This window comes from Anolis sagrei, chromosome 6 (assembly GCF_037176765.1).
Source record: "Anolis sagrei isolate rAnoSag1 chromosome 6, rAnoSag1.mat, whole genome shotgun sequence".
NCBI classification, from domain to species: domain Eukaryota; kingdom Metazoa; phylum Chordata; class Lepidosauria; order Squamata; family Dactyloidae; genus Anolis; species Anolis sagrei.
In genome coordinates this window covers 2,695,037-2,714,904 of record NC_090026.1, presented here as the reverse complement: position 1 = coordinate 2,714,904, position 19,868 = coordinate 2,695,037, and the positions used below count along the sequence as shown (strand labels likewise).

The following is a 19,868-nucleotide window of genomic DNA, read 5'->3' as shown; positions in this document are numbered from 1 at the left end:
GTCATTTGCCTTCTCTCATAGGCATTGAACCATGGCAATTGGTTCGATGCTATAGAATTCCATGCGATACAACCATGGGAGTTGTAGTTCTGCAAGGTCCTTTGCCTTCTCTTCTAAAGAATGCTGGTTCTTGGTCGAACAACAACTCCCAGGACTCCATAGGCATTGAACCGTGGCAATTGGTTCGATGCTATAGCGCTCCATATGTTACAACCCTGGGAGTTGTAGTTCTGCAAGGTCCTTTACCTTCTCTTCTAAAGAACGCTTGTTCTTGGTCAAACTACAACTCCCAGAACTCCATAGGCATTGAACCATGGCAATTGGTTCAATGCTATAGCGCTCTATATGATACAACCATGGGAGTTGTAGTTCTGCAAGGTCTTCTGCCTTCTCTGCTAAAGGATGCTGGTTCTTGTTCGTGCAATGGCAATCCTGGAAGTTGCAGTTTGCTGAGGGGAGTTTGCTACACCGTGGATTTTCAATGCACCCTAATTGTGGGACTTCAGGTTCAAGGGTCACATTTCCCCACAGGGCCCAATGCCAGGAAAGGAGGAGGAACCTTCCAACCAGTTCCTTTGGGTTCATCCTCCTGCCTTGTTTTCTCAAGATAAGCGGGATTTGGGGAAGGGAGTTCCAAGGACAGAAGCGGACTCACTTCTCTGACCTTCCGGGACCTTGCTGCCCTTTGGACTCTTTGGCCAAGTCCCCAAAGAGTTTGATTTAGGGTGCATCTACACTGTAGTATAGCAGCATGGTACCCAGGGAGTTGTAGTAGACACCTACTAACCCAAGGAGTGGCTACCACTAAAAAAAAAAAATGATTTTTTTTCACTTGGGAGTTGTAGTTGCTGGGATTTATAGTTCTCCTACAATCAAAGCTCATTCTGAACTCCACCAGCGATGGAATTAAACCAACCTTGGTACACAGAACTTCCACGACCAAGAGAAAATACTGGAAGGCTTTGGTGGGCATTGATCTTGAGTTTGGGAGTTGTAGTTCACCTATATCCAAAGAGAACTATGGACTCAATCAATGACGGATCTGGACCAAACTTGGCACGAATACTCAATATGCCCAAATGTGAACACTGGTGGGGTTTGGGGAAAATAGACCTTGACATTTGGGAGTTGTAGTTGCTAGGATTTATAGTTCACCTACAATCACAGAGCATTCTGAACTCCACCAACAATGGAATTGAACAGATCTTGGCACACAGAACTTCCATGACCAAGAGAAAATACTGGAAGGATTTGGTGGGCATTGACCTTGAGTTTGGGAGTTGTAGTTCACCTATATACAAAGAGAACTGTGGACTCAAACAATCATATATCTGGACCAAACTTGGCACGAATTCTCAAAATTCTCAAATGGGGAAAACACACCTTGACTTTTGGGAGTTGTAGTTGCTGGGATTTATAGTTCACATACAATCAAAGTGCATTCTGAGCTCCACCAACAATGGAATTGAACCAAACTTGGCACACAGAACTCCATGACCAATAGAGTTGTTGTTGCTGGGATTTATAGTTCACCTACATTCTGAACTCCACCAGCATTCTGAACTCCACTAGCGATGAAATTGAACCAAACCTGGCAAAAAGAACTCCATGACCAATAGAAAATACTGGAAGGGTTTGGTGGGCATTGACCTTGAGTTTTGGAGTTGTAGTTCACCTATATCCAAAGAGAATTGTGGACTTAAACAATGATGGATCTGGACCAAACTTGGCACGGATACTAAATGTGCCCAAATGTGAACACTGGTGGGGTTTGGGGAAAACAGACCTTGACATTTGGTTGTAGTTGTAGTTGCTGGGATTTATAGTTCTCCTACAATCAAATCTCATTCTGAACTACACCAATGATGGAATTGAACAGATCTTGGCACACAGAACTTCCACGGCCAACAGAAAATACTGGAAGCTTTGGTGGACATTGATCTTGAGTTTGGGAGTTGTAGTTCACCTATATCCAAAGAGAACTGTGGACTCAAACAATGATGGATGTGGACCAAACTTGGCATGAATACTCAATATGCCCAAATGTGAACACGTGTGGAGTTTGGGGGAAACACACCTTGACGTTTGGAAGTTGCAGTTGCTGGGATTTATAGTTCACATACAATCAAAGAGAATTCTGGACTCCACTAATGATGGAATTAAACCAATCTTGGCACACAGAACTCCATGACCAATAGAAAATACTGGAAGGCTTTGGTGGGCATTGACCTTGAGTTTGGGAGTTGTAGTTCACCTATATACAAAGAGAACTGTGGACTCAAACAATCATAAATCTGGACCAAACTTGGCACGAATTCTCAGAATTCTCAAATGGGGAAAACACACCTTGATTTTTGGGAGTTGTAGTTCCTGGGATTTATAGTTCACGTACAATCAAAGAGCATTCTGAACTCCACCAACGATGAAATTGAACCAAACTTGGCATACAGAACTCCATGACCAATAGAAAATACTGGAAGGGTTTGGTGGGCATTGACCTTGAGTTTTGGAGTTGTAGTTCACCTATAGCCAAAGAGAACTATGGACTCAATCAATGATGGATCTGGACCAAACTTGGCACGAATATTCAGAATTTTCAAATGTGAACACGTGTGGAGTTTGGGGAAAACACACCTTGACTTTTGGGAGATGTAGTTGCTGGGATTTATAGTTCGCGTACAATCAAAGAGCATTCTGAACTCCACCAATGATGGAATTGAACCAAACGTGGCACACAGAACTTCCTTGACCAACAGAAAATACTGGAAGGCTTTGGTGGACGTTGATCTTGAGTTTGGGAGTTGTAGTTCACCTATATCCAAAGAGAACTATGGACTCAATCAATGATGGATCTGGACCAAACTTGGCATGAATACTCAATATGCCCAAATGTGAACACGTGTGGAGTTTGGGGGAAACACACCTTGACGTTTGGAAGTTGCAGTTGCTGGGATTTATAGTTCACATACAATCAAAGAGAATTCTGGACTCCACTAATGATGGAATTAAACCAATCTTGGCACACAGAACTCCATGACCAATAGAAAATACTGGAAGGCTTTGGTGGGCATTGACCTTGAGTTTGGGAGTTGTAGTTCACCTATATACAAAGAGAACTGTGGACTCAAACAATCATAAATCTGGACCAACTTGGCACGAATACTCAATGTGCCCAGATGTGAACACTGGTGGAGGTTGGGGAAAACACACCTTGACATTTGGGAGTTGTAGTTGCTGGGATTTATAGTTCACGTACAATTAAAGAGCATTCTGAACTCCACCAATGATAGATTTGGTCCCAACTTGGCTAACAGAACTCCCATGACCAGCAGAAAATACTGGAAGGGTTTGGTGGGCACTGACCTTGAGTTTGGGAGTTGTAGTTAACCTATATCCAAAGAGAACTATGGGCTCAAACAATCATAAATCTGGACCAAACTTGGCACACAGAACTCCATGACCAATAGAAAATACTGGAAGGCTTTGGTGGACATTGACCTTGAGTTTTGGAGTTGTAGTTCACCAATATCCAAAGAGAACTATGGACCCAAACAATGATGGATCTGGACCAAACTTGGCATGAATACTCCATATGCCCAAATGTGAACACTGGTGGAGTTTGGGGAAAATAGACATTGACATTTGGGAGTTGTAGTTGCTAGGATGTATAGTTGGTCTATCTCTAGAAGAGGCAAAGCCCATAATATAAGGCAATTGTTCCTCTAGGCATGCGCAGAGTGCATTCCTAGCCAAGGCTGGGATGGAGAGAAGGGTTTATGATCCCAAAGGTGGATCTTTCTGATCTTCGAAGTTTGGATAACCTTTGTTTTAGAAATGCAAACAGATCTCGGTCTTTTCCAGGAACCACAGGAACCTTTAATAAGGATAAACCGGAACTACAAAACAGGGGAAAACAACAACAACAACAACAACAACAACAACAACAACAACAACAACAACATAAACACAATCCCCTTCCACCAGGAATCTTCCTTCCCCCCAATTTACAAACCAGCTGCTCTCTGAAGATCGCAAGATAAATATGCAGGACAAAAACTGTACACGTCTTTAATTTAGTATCAAATATAAACTCTCATAAAACCCCCTTAACACTTTACACACACACATATATATATATATACACACATACATATTCAGGACCAGTTGCAAAACTGAAGGATCCGCTCCGGGTTTTAGTCCGAACGTCAGCCACACGCTCTCAGCCTCCGCAAAGCTAATCATAAGGTGACCTTAGGGTTTCGATAAGTCAGAAGTTACTTGAAGGCACACAATAATAATGCTTTTAAAGTTCGGATGAAAACCCGGAGCGGATATGACATTCTTCTGGCCCAGGAATAAAAATACAACAATTGTTAAGTCCATGTGATTGACAGCTGTCAATCACCCCACTTTTTAATAAAAAAAAATGCCTTCCACTTCCATTTCAAACATTTTGTAAGTGTGAAAATGGTGCATTTGTGGGGTTCGTGAAATGTCCTTCTTTTTCCTTGATCTTGACTGACACCTGTCAATCATATCTCTCAAGGCTTTATTGTCCCTTAAAAGGGAGATAATAAACATGAACAGACCATCCAACAGCCTCCTTCCATTTCACACGTCAAACTTGCTGAAGTTTCACTTCTCTCAGGCATGATGATTTGACGCCTGTCAATTACCTTGCTTCAGTTATGATTGACACTTGTCATTTACCTTTGACACAGCTCGTCTTCTCCACCCAACACATTCTGCAATGCAGTCCTCTTTGAGTAAATCCCTCTAGACAACTTGATTAGACCTCCTACAGTCCTCAGTCTCACATACTGGTTGCCACTGGTAATAACTGGTCACCTTCAAAGCTCTCCTGACAGATGGCCATCCAGCCTCTGCTTAAAGGCCTTCAGAGAAGTGGACTCTGCAGACCATCCATTCCATCTTGAATGCTTCCATCTTTAAAGTTAATACAATAATAGGTTTGAAAGGGATCTCCAAGGACCATCTAGTCTGACCTCATGCTGCCATAAAAGACACAATCTAAGCCCTCCCAACAGACAGCCATCCAGCCATGGAAACAATATTCATAGAATCATAGAATCATAGAATCAAAGAGTTGGAAGAGACCTCCTGGGCCATCCAGTCCAACCCCATTCTGCCAAGAAGCAGGAATATTGCATTCAAATCACCCCTGACAGATGGCCATCCAGCCTCTGTTTGAAAGCTTCCAAAGAAGGAGCCTCCACCACACTCCGGGGCAGAGAGTTCCACTGCTGAACGGCTCTCACAGTCAGGAAGTTCTTCCTCATGTTCAGATGGAATCTCCTCTCTTGTAGTTTGAATATTCAGACACACTACAATCTATGATATATCTCTCACAGAATCCTAGAATTGGAAGGACCCCAAAGGGCGTCTAGTCTGACCTCAGTCTGCCATACACAATCTAAGCTCTCCCAACAGATGACCATCCAGCCATAGATATGACAGGCACTTCATATTCTCTTATATATATCTCACAGAAGCCTAGAGTTGGATGGGACCCCCAAGGGCCATCTAGTCTGACCTCAGTCTGCCATAAAGGAAGACACAATTCAAGCTCACCCAACAGATAACCTTCAAGGCCTTGAATATGACAGACCCACCATATTCTATGATATTTCATAGAAGACTAGAGTTGGAAGGGATCCCCAAGGGTCATCTAGTCTGACCTCATTCTGCCAGACAGGAAGACACAATCCAAGCCCTCTTAACAGACAGCCATCTGGTCATAGCTATATAGATGGACACACTACATTCTACGGTACATCTCTCATAGTTGGATGGGACCCCCAAGGGCTATCTAGTCTGATCTCAATCTGCCATAAAGGAAGACACAACCCAAGCCCTCCCAACAGACAACCATCCAGCCATAGATGTGACAAGTACACCATATTCTATCCTAGAATCCTAGAGTTGGAAGGGACCCCCAAGGGCTATCTAGTCTGACCTCATTCTACCTTAAAAGGAAGACACAATCCAAGCCCTCCCAACAGACAACCACCCAGTCATAGAGATGACAAGCACATCATATTCTACCCTAGAATCCTTGAGTTGGAAGGGACGCCCAAGGGCTATCTAGTCTGACCTCATTCTGCCTTAAAAGACACAATCCAAGCTCTCCCAAGAGACAACCATCTAGCCATAGAGATGGCAAGCACATAATATTCTACCCTAGAATCCTTGAGTTGGAAGGGACCCCCAAGGGCTATCTAGTCTGACCTCATTCTGCCTTAAAAGGAAGACACAATCCAAGCTCTCCCAAGAGACGACCATCCAGCCATAGTTATGATAGATAGGCACACTATATTCTATGATATATCTCTCATAGTTGTACGGGACCCCCAAGGGTCATTTAGTCTGACCTTATTCTGACATAAAGGAAAACACAACCCAAGTCCTCCCGACATACGACCATCCAGCCATAGATATGACAGACACACCATATGTTATGACCGCTCTCTCGTAGAATCCTAGATTTGAGACCCCTAAGGGTCATCTAGTCTGACCTTATTAGGACATAGAAAAAGACACCACCCAAGCCTCCAGAGAAGAAAGGGGACTCCACCAAAACTTGGGGAGAAATCCAACCCTTTCCAAGGAAATCCCCCAAAGCTGTAATATATCCTTGGCTTTGCGCTTGTGCCACCTCGCAGGAACGGCGTGCGATGTGTGAATGCCAACGGGGGAGCAGCCAGTGCAAGAAGGGTGAATCCAAAGGGCCGTTGCACCACCGCCTTTCCGTGTGCATGTGATTGAGTGTGCTGTGAAGCAGTCCACCATATGGTCAGTTGTCCAGTGTGCAGGTCCTCCCCCCCATAGGACTCAATGCAAAAAGGGGGCCAGCGTCCAGGGGTCCGTCACGTGGCGTTGGCCTGGCAGGCGCCGGACACAAAGAGGTTGACTTTGCCCCGCAGGAAACTTGAGTAGACACTGAAGAGCTTTTGCACTGTTTGGACCCTCAAGCGGGGGGTCACGTCTGGGTCCTGGGGGGCCACCTGCAAAAAAAGGAAAGGCCAAAAAGATCTTACATAAGGATGCAACCAGACTGTAGCTGTATACAATAATATAAATTCATTCTAGGACCCTGAAAATCTGCTTCTGAATGACAGAGGAGGGGCCCTAGAGGTCATCTAGTCCAACCTCCAGCTCATTTGACAATGCAACCAGACTGTAACTGTATACAATAATATATGTTCACGCTGGGACCCAGAGAAGCTGCTTCTGAATGACAGAGGAGTGGTCCTAGAGGTCATCTAGTCCAACTCCCAGCTCATATAACAATGCAACCAGACTGTAACTGTGTACAATAATATAAGTTCACTCTAGGACCAGAAAAGCTGCTTCTGACTGACAGAGGAGGGGCCCTGGAGGTCATCTAGTCCAACCTCCAGCTCACATAACAATGCAACCAGACTGTAACTGTATACAATAATATAAATTCACCCTGAGTTCCAGAAAAGCTGCTTCTGAATGACAGAGGAGGGACGCTAGAGGTCATCTAGTCCAACCTTCAGCTTACATAATAATGCAACCAGACTGTAACTGTGTACAATAATATAAGCTCACTCTAGGACCAGAAAAACTGCTTCTGATTGACAGAGGAGGGACACTAGAGGTCATCCAGTCCAACCTTCAGCTCATATGAATCTGAATCACAGAAGAGGAACCCTAGAAGAGCCCAGAGAAGGGGTGCTAGAGGTCATCTAGTCCAACCTCCAGCTCATATGACAATGCAACCAGACTGTAATTGTGTACAATAATATAAATTAACTCTAGGTTCTAGAAAAGCTGCTTTTGAATGACAGAGGAGGGGCCCTAGAGGTCATCTAGTCCAATCTCCAGCCATGCAGCCATGCACTAGAGGTCATCTAGTCCAACCTCCAGCTCATATAACAATGCAACCAGACTGTAACTGTGTACAATAATATAAATTCACTCTAGGACCCAGAAAAGCTGCTTCTGAATGACAGAAGAGGGGTTCTAGAGGTCATCTAGTCCAACCTCCACCTTACATAACAATGCAGCCAGACTGTAACTGTATACAATAATATAAGTTCACCCTAGGTCCCAGAAAAGCTGCTTCTGAATGACAGAAGAGGGACTATAGAGGTCATCTAGTCCAACCTCCAGCTCATATAACAATGCATCCAGACTGTAACTGTGTACAATAATATAAATTCACTCTAGGACCCAGAAAAGCTGCTTCTGAATGACAGAAGAGGGGTCCTAGAGGTCATCTAGTCCAACCTCCATCTCATATAACAATGCAACCAGACTGTCATTGTGTACAACATAAATTCACTCTAGTTCCCAGAAAAGCTGCTTCTGAATCACAGAGGAGGGATTCTAGAGGTTATCTAGTCCAACCTCCAGCTTACATAACAATGCATTCAGACTGTAACTGTGTACAATAATATAAGCTCACTCTAGGACCAGAAAAACTGCTTCTGATTGACAGAGGAGGGACACTAGAGGTCATCCAGTCCAACCTTCAGCTCATATGACAATGCAACCAGACTGTAACTGTATACAGTAATATAAATTCACCCTAAGTTCCAGAAAAGCTGCTTCTGAATGACAGAGGAGGGGCCCTAGAGGTCATCTAGTCCAACCTCCAGCTCACATGACAATGCATTCAGACTGTAACTGTGTACAATAATATAAGCTCACTCTAGGACCAGAAAAACTGCTTCTGATTGACAGAGGAGGGACACTAGAGGTCATCCAGTCCAACCTTCAGCTCATATGACAATGCAACCAGACTGTAATTGTGTACAATAATATAAATTCACGCTAGTTCCCAGAAAAGCTGCTTCTGAATCACAGAAGAGGAGCCCTAGAAGAGCCCAGAGAAGGGGCCCTAGAGGTCATCTAGTCCAACCTCCAGCTCACATAACAATGCAATCAGACTGTAACTGTGTACAATAGCATAAATTCACTCTAGGTTTGAGAATAACTGCCCTCAAATCACAGAGGAGGGGTCCTAGAGGTCATCTAGACCAACCTCCAGCTCACATAACAAGGTAACCAGACTGTAATTGTGTACAATAATATAAATTCACTCTAGGACCAGAAAAGCTGCTTCTGAATTTATTTTTATTTTTTATTTATTTCTGCTGCTTATACCCCACCCTTCTCACCCCCGAGGGGGGACTCAGGGCGGCTTACAAAAAGAAGGCACAATTCGATGCCCTTATCCAATTACATGCAAATATAAAAACAATTACAATAATTAAACAATTAACAGATTAAAAACATCAATATATAGCACCATAGCACAACAATAAGCAGTCTCATGGTCAGTGTTTCGCATTCCATAGGTCCAATAGAATGACAAAGGAGGGATGCTAGAGGTCATCTAGTCCAACCTCCAGCTCATATGACAATGCAACCAGGCTGTAACTGTGTACAATAATACCAATTCACTCTAGGTCCCAGAAAAGCTGCTTCTGAATGACAGAGGAGGAGCCCTAGAGGTCATCTAGTCCAACCTCCAGCTCATATAACAATGCAATCAGACTGTATTTGTGTACAATAATATAAGTTCACTCTAGGTCCCAGAAAAGCTGCTTCTGAATGACAGAAGAGGGGTCCTAGAGGTCATCTAGTCCAACCTCCATCTCATATAACAATGCAACCAGACTGTCATTGTGTACAACATAAATTCACTCTAGTTCCCAGAAAAGCTGCTTCTGAATCACAGAGGAGGGACTCTAGAGGTCATCTAGTTCAACCTCCAGCTCACATAACAACTAGACTATAACTGTATACAATAATATAAATTCACCCGAGGTTCCAGAAAAGCTGCTTCTGAATGACAGAGGAGGTACCCAAGAGGTCATCTAGTCCTACCCCCAGCTCATATAACAATGCAACCAGACTGTAACTGTGTACAATAATAATAATAATAATAATAATAATCCTTTATTTATAACATAAATTCACTCTAGGTTCCAGAAAAGCTGCTTCTGAATCACAGAGGAGGGACCCTAGAGTCCAACCTCCAGCTCATATGACAATGCATCCAGACTTTAACTGTATACAATGATATAAATTAACTCTAGGTCCCAGAAAAGCTACTTCTGAATGACAGATGAGGGACTCTAGAGGTCATCTAGTCCAACCTCCAGCTCATATAACAATGCAACTGGACTGTATTTGTGTACAATAACATAAATTTACTCCAGTTCCCAGAAAAGCTGCTCCTGAATCACAGCAGAGAGGCCCTAGAGGTCATCTAGTCCAACCTCCAGCTCATATAACAATGCAACCAGACCGTAACTGTGTACAATAATAATAATAATAATAATAATCCTTTATTTATAACATATATCACTCTAGGTTCCAGAAAAGCTGCTTCTGAATGACAGAGGAGGGGCCCTAGAGGTCATCTAGTCCAACCTCCATCTCATATAACAATGCAACCAGACTGTCATTGTGTACAACATAAATTCACTCTAGTTCCCAGAAAAGCTGCTTCTGAATGACAGAGGAGGGGCCCTAGAGGTCGTCTAGTCCAACCTCCAGCTCACATGACAATGCAACCAGACTATAACTGTGTACAATAATATAAATTCACTCTAGGACCCAGAAAAGCTGCTCCTGATTGACAGAGGAGGGACGCTAGAGGTCATCTAGTCCAATCTCCAGCCATGCAGCCATACACTAGAGGTCATCTAGTCCAACCCCCAGCTCACATAACACTGCAACCAGACTGTAACTGTGTACAATAATATAAGTTCACTCTAGGACCAGAAAAGCTGCTTCTGAATGACAGAAGAGTGGCCCTAGAGGTCATCTAGTCCAATCTCCAGCCATGCAGCCATGCCCTAGAGGTCATCTAGTCCAACCTCCAGCTCATATAACATGCAACCAGACTGTAACTGTGGACAATAATATAAGTTCACTCTAGGTCCCAGAAAAGCTGCTTCAGAATGACAGAGGAGGGGTCCTAGAGGTCATCTAGTCCAATCTCCAGCCATGCAGCCATGCCCTAGAGGTCATCCAGTCCAACCTCCAGCTCACATAACAATGCAACCAGACTGTAACTGTGTACAATAATATAAATTCACTCTAGGACCAGAAAAGCTGATTCTGAATCATGGAAGAGGAGCCCTAGAGGTCATCTAGTCCAATCCAGCCAAGCCCTTGTGAAAACAACCTTGAGATGCAGATATGGACAAACTTGGGTCTTCCCTCCAGGTGCTTTGGACTTCAACTCCCACCATTCCTAACAGCCTACTGGCTGTTAGGAATGGTGGGAGTTGGAGTCCAAAACACCTGGAGGGAAGGCCCAAGTTTGCCCAAGCCTGCCTGAGAGGTAGGCATCAGTGTGGGAGTAATTGTACTAGATGTGCCTCTGAGCATGCGCAAAGTGCCTCCCTTACCTGGGCATTGTGTCCCCGCAGGATCTCCCGGATGCTCCGCAGGTAGCTCTCGATGACCTCCAGCTGGAGCAAGAACCTCCGGCCGTCCGGCGGCTGCCTCTTGACCTGGACGATGGCCGCCGAGAGCAAGGCCTGGCCCTGCCACACCTCCCAGGCCTGCCTTGACCGCTGCAAAAGGGGCAGAAGGGTCACCATTATACACCATGTTTTGGTTCGAATCCCCACCCAATGCATGGTCTTCCAGGAGTCACACACTCTCAGCCTCAGAGGAAGGCAAGGTGGGTGGCTCCCATCACACTATATACATAACAACATTTGAAACAATGTTTGTTCCTGGTTTGGAAAGTATTATTTCCTGTTTAATTGTGCAGTCGTTAGTTTGGATACTCCAGAAACTTTGTTTTTGTGGCTGCCACTATGTTGAATTGGTTGAGACACAATGCGACATTCATTGACCGCTGGGAGTTTTCCAGGCTGTCTGGCCATGTTCCAGAAGCATTCTCTCCTGATGTTTCGCCCACATCTAATGCAGGCATCCCCAGAGATTGTGAGGTCTGTTGGAAACTGGCCAAGTGAGGTTTATATATCTGTGGAATAATGTCCAGGGTGAGATAAATAATTCTTCCCCCACAAGTATAGAAATCCTACTTGCCTAGTTTCCAACAGACCTCTGTGCAGATACCCTCACTGATTGACTTTGCAGCTGCAAGGCCATTCAATGCTAACTAGGCTGGTCAAATTGCAACCTTCATACTTGCCTCCAATGAACAAGAGTTCTTTCTCCCACCCTGGACATCATTCCACAGGTATAGAAACCCCACTTGCCTAGTTTCCAACAGACCTCTATGCAGATACCCTCACTGATTGACCTTGCAGCTGCAAGGCCATTCAATGCTAACTAGGCTGGTCAAATTGCAACCTTCATACTTGCCTCCAATGAACAAGAGTTCTTTCTCCCACCCTGGAGATTCCACAGATATATAAACCCCACTTGCCTAGTTTCCCACACACCTCTATGCAGATACCCTCACTGACTGACTTTGGAGGTGCAAGGCCATTCAATGCTACTCAAGCTGGCCAATGGCAACATTCACACTTACCTCCAACAGACAAGAGTTCTTTCCCTCTCCCCTGGACGTCATTTCACAAATATATAAATGCCACTTGCCTAGTTTCCAATAGACCTCTATGTAGATACCCTCACTGATTGACTTTGCAGCTGCCATTCAATGCTAATCAAGCTGGTCAATGGCAACATTCATACATGCCTCAAGCAGACAAGAGTTTTTTCTCCCACCCTGGACATCATTCCACAGATATATAAACCCCACTTGCCTAGTTTCCAACAGATCTCTCAACCTCTGAGGATGCCTGCCATAGATGGGGGAGAAACGTCAGAAGAGAATGCTTCTGGAACACAGCCATACAACCCAGAAAACTCACAGCAACCTATAGCCAAACATGGTGCAGGAGGATGTACCTCCCTCCAAGTCAAAGTTTGTCCAGTTTAGTAAACTTTTCTCATCTATTTATGATAGATCCAATTAGGAAATGGCATTTCTAACCCAGGAACACAAATAGTGTTGTGTAATACGTAGTGTAAGAGGGCCCCATTTAGGCTTGGTTTGGAAGTGACCTGAAAACCCCAAAATCCTCCTTACCTCCATGGCCTTCCAGGCAGGGAAATTCACCTTGGTGTCCAGGACGGTTACGGGTTCGAGTAAGTCGCAGGACGTCCGACACATTTCCTCCTGGAAAGAAAAACCCAAAAGTTATTTTTTGCGTGCTGATTAAAAGGTGCTTCCAGATTGGTTTGGCAGGCAAAGGATTCTGGGAACATGGTGGTGCAAAAGGATTCTGAGGGTTGCATGTTTTGGAAAATGGAAATCTCCATAACCTTGTGGAAAATGGCCATTCAGAACCTTCTGGGAAAACCAGGAATTGTTTGGAAAGGTATGGCCTTGTTAGAGATCGTAAACTTTTGTAATGTATGATCTTCCTGGGAAGAATTGAAAACTTGCTTGAGTCAGCCTTCTCCTTGGTGGTAAATATCCACCAGCATTCATGCAAGGCAATAAGGTATCTCAGTTGTTAGACTGATATTCCTATCTCTTTGAACGGTTAGGGACAACGATATGCCAATGCACAAAAAACATATAGCAGGGTGTCAGAAGTGTTATTTCAGTGGCCCAAAAGCCTCTACTCTCCCTTAAAACCTCTTGGTTTAAATCATGCTCTCAAGAAACCAAAAATGAAGTAGCCTTTGTTAATATTTACATATCTGGTTAACTCACAAACTTCATGTATTCAGCATACTTGTACATATCATATCAATCTAGTTACAGATAAGATTTGAAGTGGTTTCTCTGTGTAGATAACACAGGCAGAGGTAATTTTCAACGGTAGAAGGCTCCTCAGCTCCTCCTGGCTTTCGGCCATCAGAGTGGTGTCATCTGCATATCTGAGGTTGTCAATGTTTCTTCCAGCCATTTCCACTCCAGCTTTGCATTCGTCAAGCCCCGCACATCCTCGCATGATGTGTTCTGCATACACGTTAAGAAGGTTGGGTGAGAGGATGCAGCCTTGCCGGACGCCTTTCCCAATCTTGAACCCGTCTGTTCCTCCGTGGTCAGTTCTGACTGTGGCTCCTTGGTCCTTGTACAGGTTCCTCCTTGGTCCTTGTACAGGTGCCCATCCCACCAAGAACTTGCCACAGTTTATGATGATCCACACAGTCAAAGGCTTTAGAGTAGTCAATGAAGCAGAAGTAGATGTTTTTCTGAAACTCCCTGCCTTTCTCCATTCTCCAGCATCCGGATATTGGCAATCTGGTCTCTGGTTCCTCTGCCTTTTCTAAACCCAGCTTGAACATCTGGCAACTCTCGCTCCATGTCTTGCTGGAGTCTTCTTCCTTGCAGGATCTTGAGCATTACCTTCCTGGCATGATGAGAAATAAGGGCCACTGTACGGAAGTTGGAGCAGTCTTTCGCATTTCCCTTTTTTGGTATGGGGATATAAGTTGATTTTTTCCAGTCTGATGGCCATTCTTGTGTTTTCCATATTTGCTGGCAAATGGCATGCATCACCTTGACAGCATCATCTTTTAAGATTTTAAACAGTTCAGCTGGGATCCCGTCGTCTCCTGCTGCCTTGTTGTTAGCAATGCTTCTTAAGGCCCATTCCACCTCACTCCTCAGGATGCCTGGTTCTAATTCATTCACCACACCGTCAAAGCTATCCTCGATATTATTATCCTTCCTATACAGATCTTCTGTATAGTCTCGCCACCTTCTCTTGATCTTTTCAGCTTCTGTTAGGTCCCTGCCATCTTTGTTTTTAAGGCCCATTCCACCTCACTCCTCAGGATGTCTAGTTCTAATTCATTCACCACACCGTCAAAACTATCCTCGATATTATTATCCTTCCCATACAGATCTTCTATATAGTCTCGCCACCTTCTCTTGATCTCTTCAGCTTCTGTTAGGTCCCTGCCATCTTTGTTTCTTATCATACCAATTTTCTGTTATACTCCTGTTATATTCCAATAAACTTGTTACTGTTTTTTTTTCACAAGCCCTGCCTCTGATACAGTTTCTTCTAAGTCAAACAGCCCTGCACAAGAAGAAAGACCAAATCAGGGAAATTAGACGCTACGCTATCAAATAAGTAAACCCTTTTTAATTAGTGGTCCCTTTGTAAAACAGCTCCTAAGTTGATATTGATTATTACTGGGCTTCCTCACAGTATACAATGACAAAATAGAAATAATGCAAAAACAAAGAGTTAAAATGAAGAGTTAAAAAATGAGCCGATGATGAGATATTCATTGGAAAACTATAGCAAAATGTGCAATAGCAAAACTTGCCCAAACAAAGTTTGAGCAGTTCAATAAACGTTTCCCATGTTGTTATGATATAACCAATTATAACCCAGGAACAATAATTGTGTTACATAGTGTTGTTGTTGTTGTTGTTATTCCTCTTTGTCTAGACATCTCAATCCTTCAAGGCTCAAGACCTAGGACTGACAGTGTCCTATTAGGGATGATTGTTTGTTTATGGAAATCCAATGGGAAGGAGGGGGGGGGGAAGTATAGGAGGAAATCAAGGGGGAGATCAACGTACGACTTCTCTTTCCGCCCGCCCAGCGTCTTGGATGTACTTGTCCATGACGCTCTGGTCGCAGATGGGTCTCGGAGGCAGGAGGAGGGACGGAGCCGGGAATCCCAACATCAGCAGGAAAAGAGTCAGCCCTGGAAGAGGAAGACATAGTTTGCATTGGGACATATTCTCTCAGCCTCTTGGGAAACCAAAGGGGTGGACTGGGTGATCTTTAGGGTTCCATGTGCCTTAAGTGCATCTCCACGGTACAATTAATGCACTTTGACAGCACTTCAAGTGCCCAGTTCAAGACACTGTAGCTCAAGGATGGGCCAACTTGGGCCCTCCTTCCAGGAGTTTTGGACTCCAACTCCCACCAGTCCTAACAGCCTTAGGACTCGTCCTTTTCCCCCTCAGCTGCTTAAGCAGAAAAGGAAAGGGAAAAGGAAAAGGAAGGGGCCTGAGGCTGTTATTGTGTCCAATTCTGGGCACCACAATTCAAGAGAGATATTGACAAGCTGGAATGTGTCCAGAGGAGAGCGACTAAAATGATAAAAGGTCTGGAGAACAAGCCCTATGAGGAGCGGCTTAAGGAGCTGGGCATGTTTAGCCTGAAGAAGAGAAGACTGAGAGGAGATATGATAGCCATGTGTAAATATGTGAGAGGAAGCCTCAGGGAGGAGGGAGCAAGCTTGTTTTCTGCTTCCATGGAGACTAGGACGCGGAACAATGGCTTCAAACTACAAGAGAGGAAATTCCATCTGAACATGAGGAAGAACTTCCTGACTGTGAGAGCCGTTCAGCAGTGGAACTCTCTGCCCCGGAGTGTGGTGGAGGCTCCTTCTTTGGAAGCTTTGAAACAGAGGCTGTATGGCCATCTGTCGGGGGTGATTTGAATGCAATATTCCTGCTTCTTGGCAGAATGGGGTTGGACTGGATGGCCCAGGAGGTCTCTTCCAACTCTTTGATTCTAGGATTCTATGATTCTATGTTAGGAATGGTGGGAGTTGGAGTCCAAAACACCTGGAGGGAGGGCCCAAGTGCAAATGTGTCACTTGGGTACAGTCTTCAAGACTTTGGGGGTGGCTTCCCTGCTCGATTGGATCTCCTGCTTCCATTCGCATGCTTCCCTTTGGCGCAGAGGGATGCCGTTCCAAATTCCATCCCAGCTGCTTTCGCATGTGCCGAGTTCCTGAGCCTCTGGTGTTGACAAGGAGGCTTATCGCTATCTCCAGTCCTTCACACTTTAACTCACCAAGTTTCTCTCCAGGCCCTTGAAGGGCAAAAACAGGCCGGACAGCCTGGGAAACAACGTTTGCTTTGGGACTACAGCACCCAGCATCCCCAACCCTGGGAGGATTGGGTCAGCCTTATCCAAAATGTTTTGGATTCGCATCAATGTCCGTAATGAGATGTCTTGTATATAAGACTCCTGGTCTTTAGAGCTATATAAATTGATAAAGTTCCAGTTTATTTCCTCAACAACTCCCACATTTGGCCTGGGGATTCTGGGAGCTGTAGTCTGAACACAGTGACTATTTCCAGTCCTTGCCACAATCCTTCTTCTTTCCTAGATTGAGAATAGAAATTTTGGAGGACTGCATAGAATCATAGACTCCTAGATTTGGAAGAGACTCCAAGGTCCAGCCAGTCCAACACCATCTAATCCCTCCTGAAAGATGGCCATCCAGCCTCTGAATCATCGAATGCTTGAGTTGGAAGAGAACCCAAGGTCCGTCCAGTCCAACACCATCTAATCCCTCCTGAAAGATGGCCACCCAGCCTCTGAATCATCAAATGCTTGAGTTGGAAGAGAACCCAAGGTCCCTCCAGTCCAACATCATCTAATATCTCCTGATAGATAGCCATCTACCCTTTAAATCATCGAATGCTTGAGTTGGAAAAGAACACAAGGTCCCTCCAGTCCAACACCATCTAATCCCTCCTGGAAGATGGCCATCCACCCTCTGAATCATCAAATGCTTGAGTTGGAAGAGAACCCAAGGTCCCTCCAGTCCAACACCATCTAATCCCTCCTGAAAGATGGCCATCCAGCCTCTGAATCATCAAATGCTTGAGTTGGAAGAGAACCCAAGGTTCCTCCAGTCCAACATCATCTAATATCTCCTGACAGATGGCCATCCATCCTCTGAATCATCAAATGCTTGAGTTGGAAGAGAACCCAAGGTCCCTCCAGTCCAACACCATCTAATATCTCCTGACAGATGGCCATCTACCCTCTGAATCATCGAATGCTTGAGTTGGAAGAGAACCCAAGGTCCCTCCAGTCCAACCCCCTTCTGCCAAAAAGGAAGACACCATTGAACCTCTCCTGACAGATGGCCATCCAGCCTCTGAATTGTACATCTTAGAGTTGGGAGAGTCTCCCAAAGGTCATCTAGTTGAACCCCTTCTGCCATAAAGGAAGACACCATCTAATCCCTCCTGACAGATGGCCATCCAGACTGAATCACCAAAAGCTAGAGACCGAAGAGACACTGTGGGCTATCCAGTCCAATCCCCTTCTGCCATGAAGGAAGACACCATTGAATCCCTCTCAACAGATGGCCAACCAGCCTCTGAATTACAGAATCTTAGAGCTTGGAGAGACTCTGCTGTAGAGGGAAACACCATCTAATCTCTCATCACAGATGGCCATCCAGCCTCTGAATCATTGAATGCTAGAGTTGTGAGAGACTCCTAAAGGTCATCTAGTCGAACCCCCTTCGATCGTCAAGGAAGACACCATCTAATACCTCCTGACAGATGGCTATCCAGCCTCTGAATAATCCAATGCTAGAGTTGGAAGAGACCCCAAGTCCATCCACTCCAACCCCATTCTGCAATAAAGGAAGGCACCATTGAATCCCTCCCGACAGATGGCCATCAAACCTCTGAGTCACAGAATCTTAGATTTGGGAGAGACATCCAAAGGTTATCTAGTCGAACCCCTTCTGCTGTAAAGGAAAACATCATCTAATCCCTCCCAACAGATGGCCATCCAGCCTCTGAATCTTGGAATGCTAGAGTTGGGAGAGACTCCCAAAGGTCATCTAGTCAAACCTCATTCTGCAGTAAAGGAAGACACTATCTAATCCCTTCCGACAGATGTGTACCCAGCCTCTGAATCATAGAACCCTAGGGTTGGGAGAGACTCCCAAAGGTCATCTAGTCCAACCCCCTTCTGCTGTAAAGAAAGACACCATCAAATCCCTCCCGACAGATGTGTACCCAGCCTCTGAATCATAGAACCCTAAGGTTGGGAGAGACTCCCAAAGGTCATCTAGTCCAACCCCCTTCTGCTGTAAAGGAAGACACCATCAAATCCCTCCCGACAGATGACCATCACAGAATCCTAGAGTCGGAAGTAAGCTGAGGCTTGGTCCATGCCTTGATTCAATGGCCAGTTCTCCGGACCAGAACCAAGACCCCTTTCTCTGCCCTCCGGAGCCAAGGTGAGAACATACAACAACAGAGAACATGGAGAACATAGAAAGCTGGCTCCGGTGCCCTGTGCCCCCCTTGGCTCCCTGCCGGAGCCCAGCTTGCCAATCCCCTTGGCAGCCACCCAACCCAACCCAACCCAACCCCGATCGATGTATGGATCGATCGATGGTTGCTGGAGCTGCCCCTTGGCCGGGACGGCGACTCACCAGGTATCCCCATAGCCGAAAGCGCATGGCCTTAGCGACTAGCGGACCCCTCCTGCCCCATGGCTAGCCATGGGCTTCCACTGCTGCGGGTCCAAAATGAGTTGGGGGGCTGCCTTCGGTGTCACTCCAAGTCCATGGGGACCCTCAACTACGATGCAGGCTTCCAGGTGAGTCCATGGAGCGGTCACGGGAACGTCCAGCGGTCTGGCCAAAAGGAGCCAAAGGGCTGGCCGTTGCTCTCGAGGGATTTCTCAGAACCTTAGCAATGTGTCTCCAGGTGCCTTCGTCCACGGAATCGTCCGGCAGTTGAGATGTCCCTCTTCTTTGGGAGCGTTCGTCTCTCCAGGCCACTCAAAGTCCAGGTGAAGAGGTCAGAGGTCAGTCTCCAGGTGTCCTCAGCCACAGTCCACGCCTCCAGGTGAGTCTTCAGAGGAGCCACTCGGATGTCCAGCGCTCTGGCCAAAGGGAGCTCTCCTCTGGCGGCTAGGTGAGACTGACGATGTCCAGGTGAGTCTTCTGGGCTCAGATGTCCACTTTGGATTGCAGGCCGCTCCAAACCAGTCTCGCCCCTCAGCCACCAGTTTGGGATCCCAGCATATCGGTGATATTTTCCTTCTGTGGCGACCCCCTGGTCTTTCCACGGCAGACCCCAGGAGCTGCGTAGCGGCACGAGAGGCGGTTAATGTTTCACCCGGTGT

General features: G+C 45.5%; 1 protein-coding gene across 1 annotated transcript; it reads right to left on the bottom strand.

Moving 5' to 3' along the window:
* Positions 1-6,484: 6,484 nt before the first annotated feature.
* On the bottom strand, positions 6,485-19,452 carry EPO (erythropoietin). Its single transcript, XM_060779822.2, has 5 exons — positions 19,171-19,452; positions 15,542-15,669; positions 13,079-13,168; positions 11,418-11,585; positions 6,485-7,025 (listed from the first exon to the last, which is right to left on the bottom strand). The coding sequence occupies exons 1-5, from the start codon at positions 19,181-19,183 to the stop codon at positions 6,888-6,890; spliced, it is 537 nt and encodes a 178-aa protein (XP_060635805.2). The 5' UTR covers positions 19,184-19,452; the 3' UTR covers positions 6,485-6,887.
* Positions 19,453-19,868: the final 416 nt, after the last annotated feature.

What these genes read in the sequence shown, in the direction of transcription:
- EPO (XM_060779822.2), bottom strand. An exon ending in GGCGGGCGGAAAGAGAAGTC is followed by an intron (nt 13,169 to 15,541) that starts GTACGTTGATCT and finishes TTTTCTTTCCAG; the next exon opens with GAGGAAATGTGTCGGACGTC. An exon ending in CTGCCTGGAAGGCCATGGAG is followed by an intron (nt 11,586 to 13,078) that starts GTAAGGAGGATT and finishes CCCCTTTTGCAG; the next exon opens with CGGTCAAGGCAGGCCTGGGA.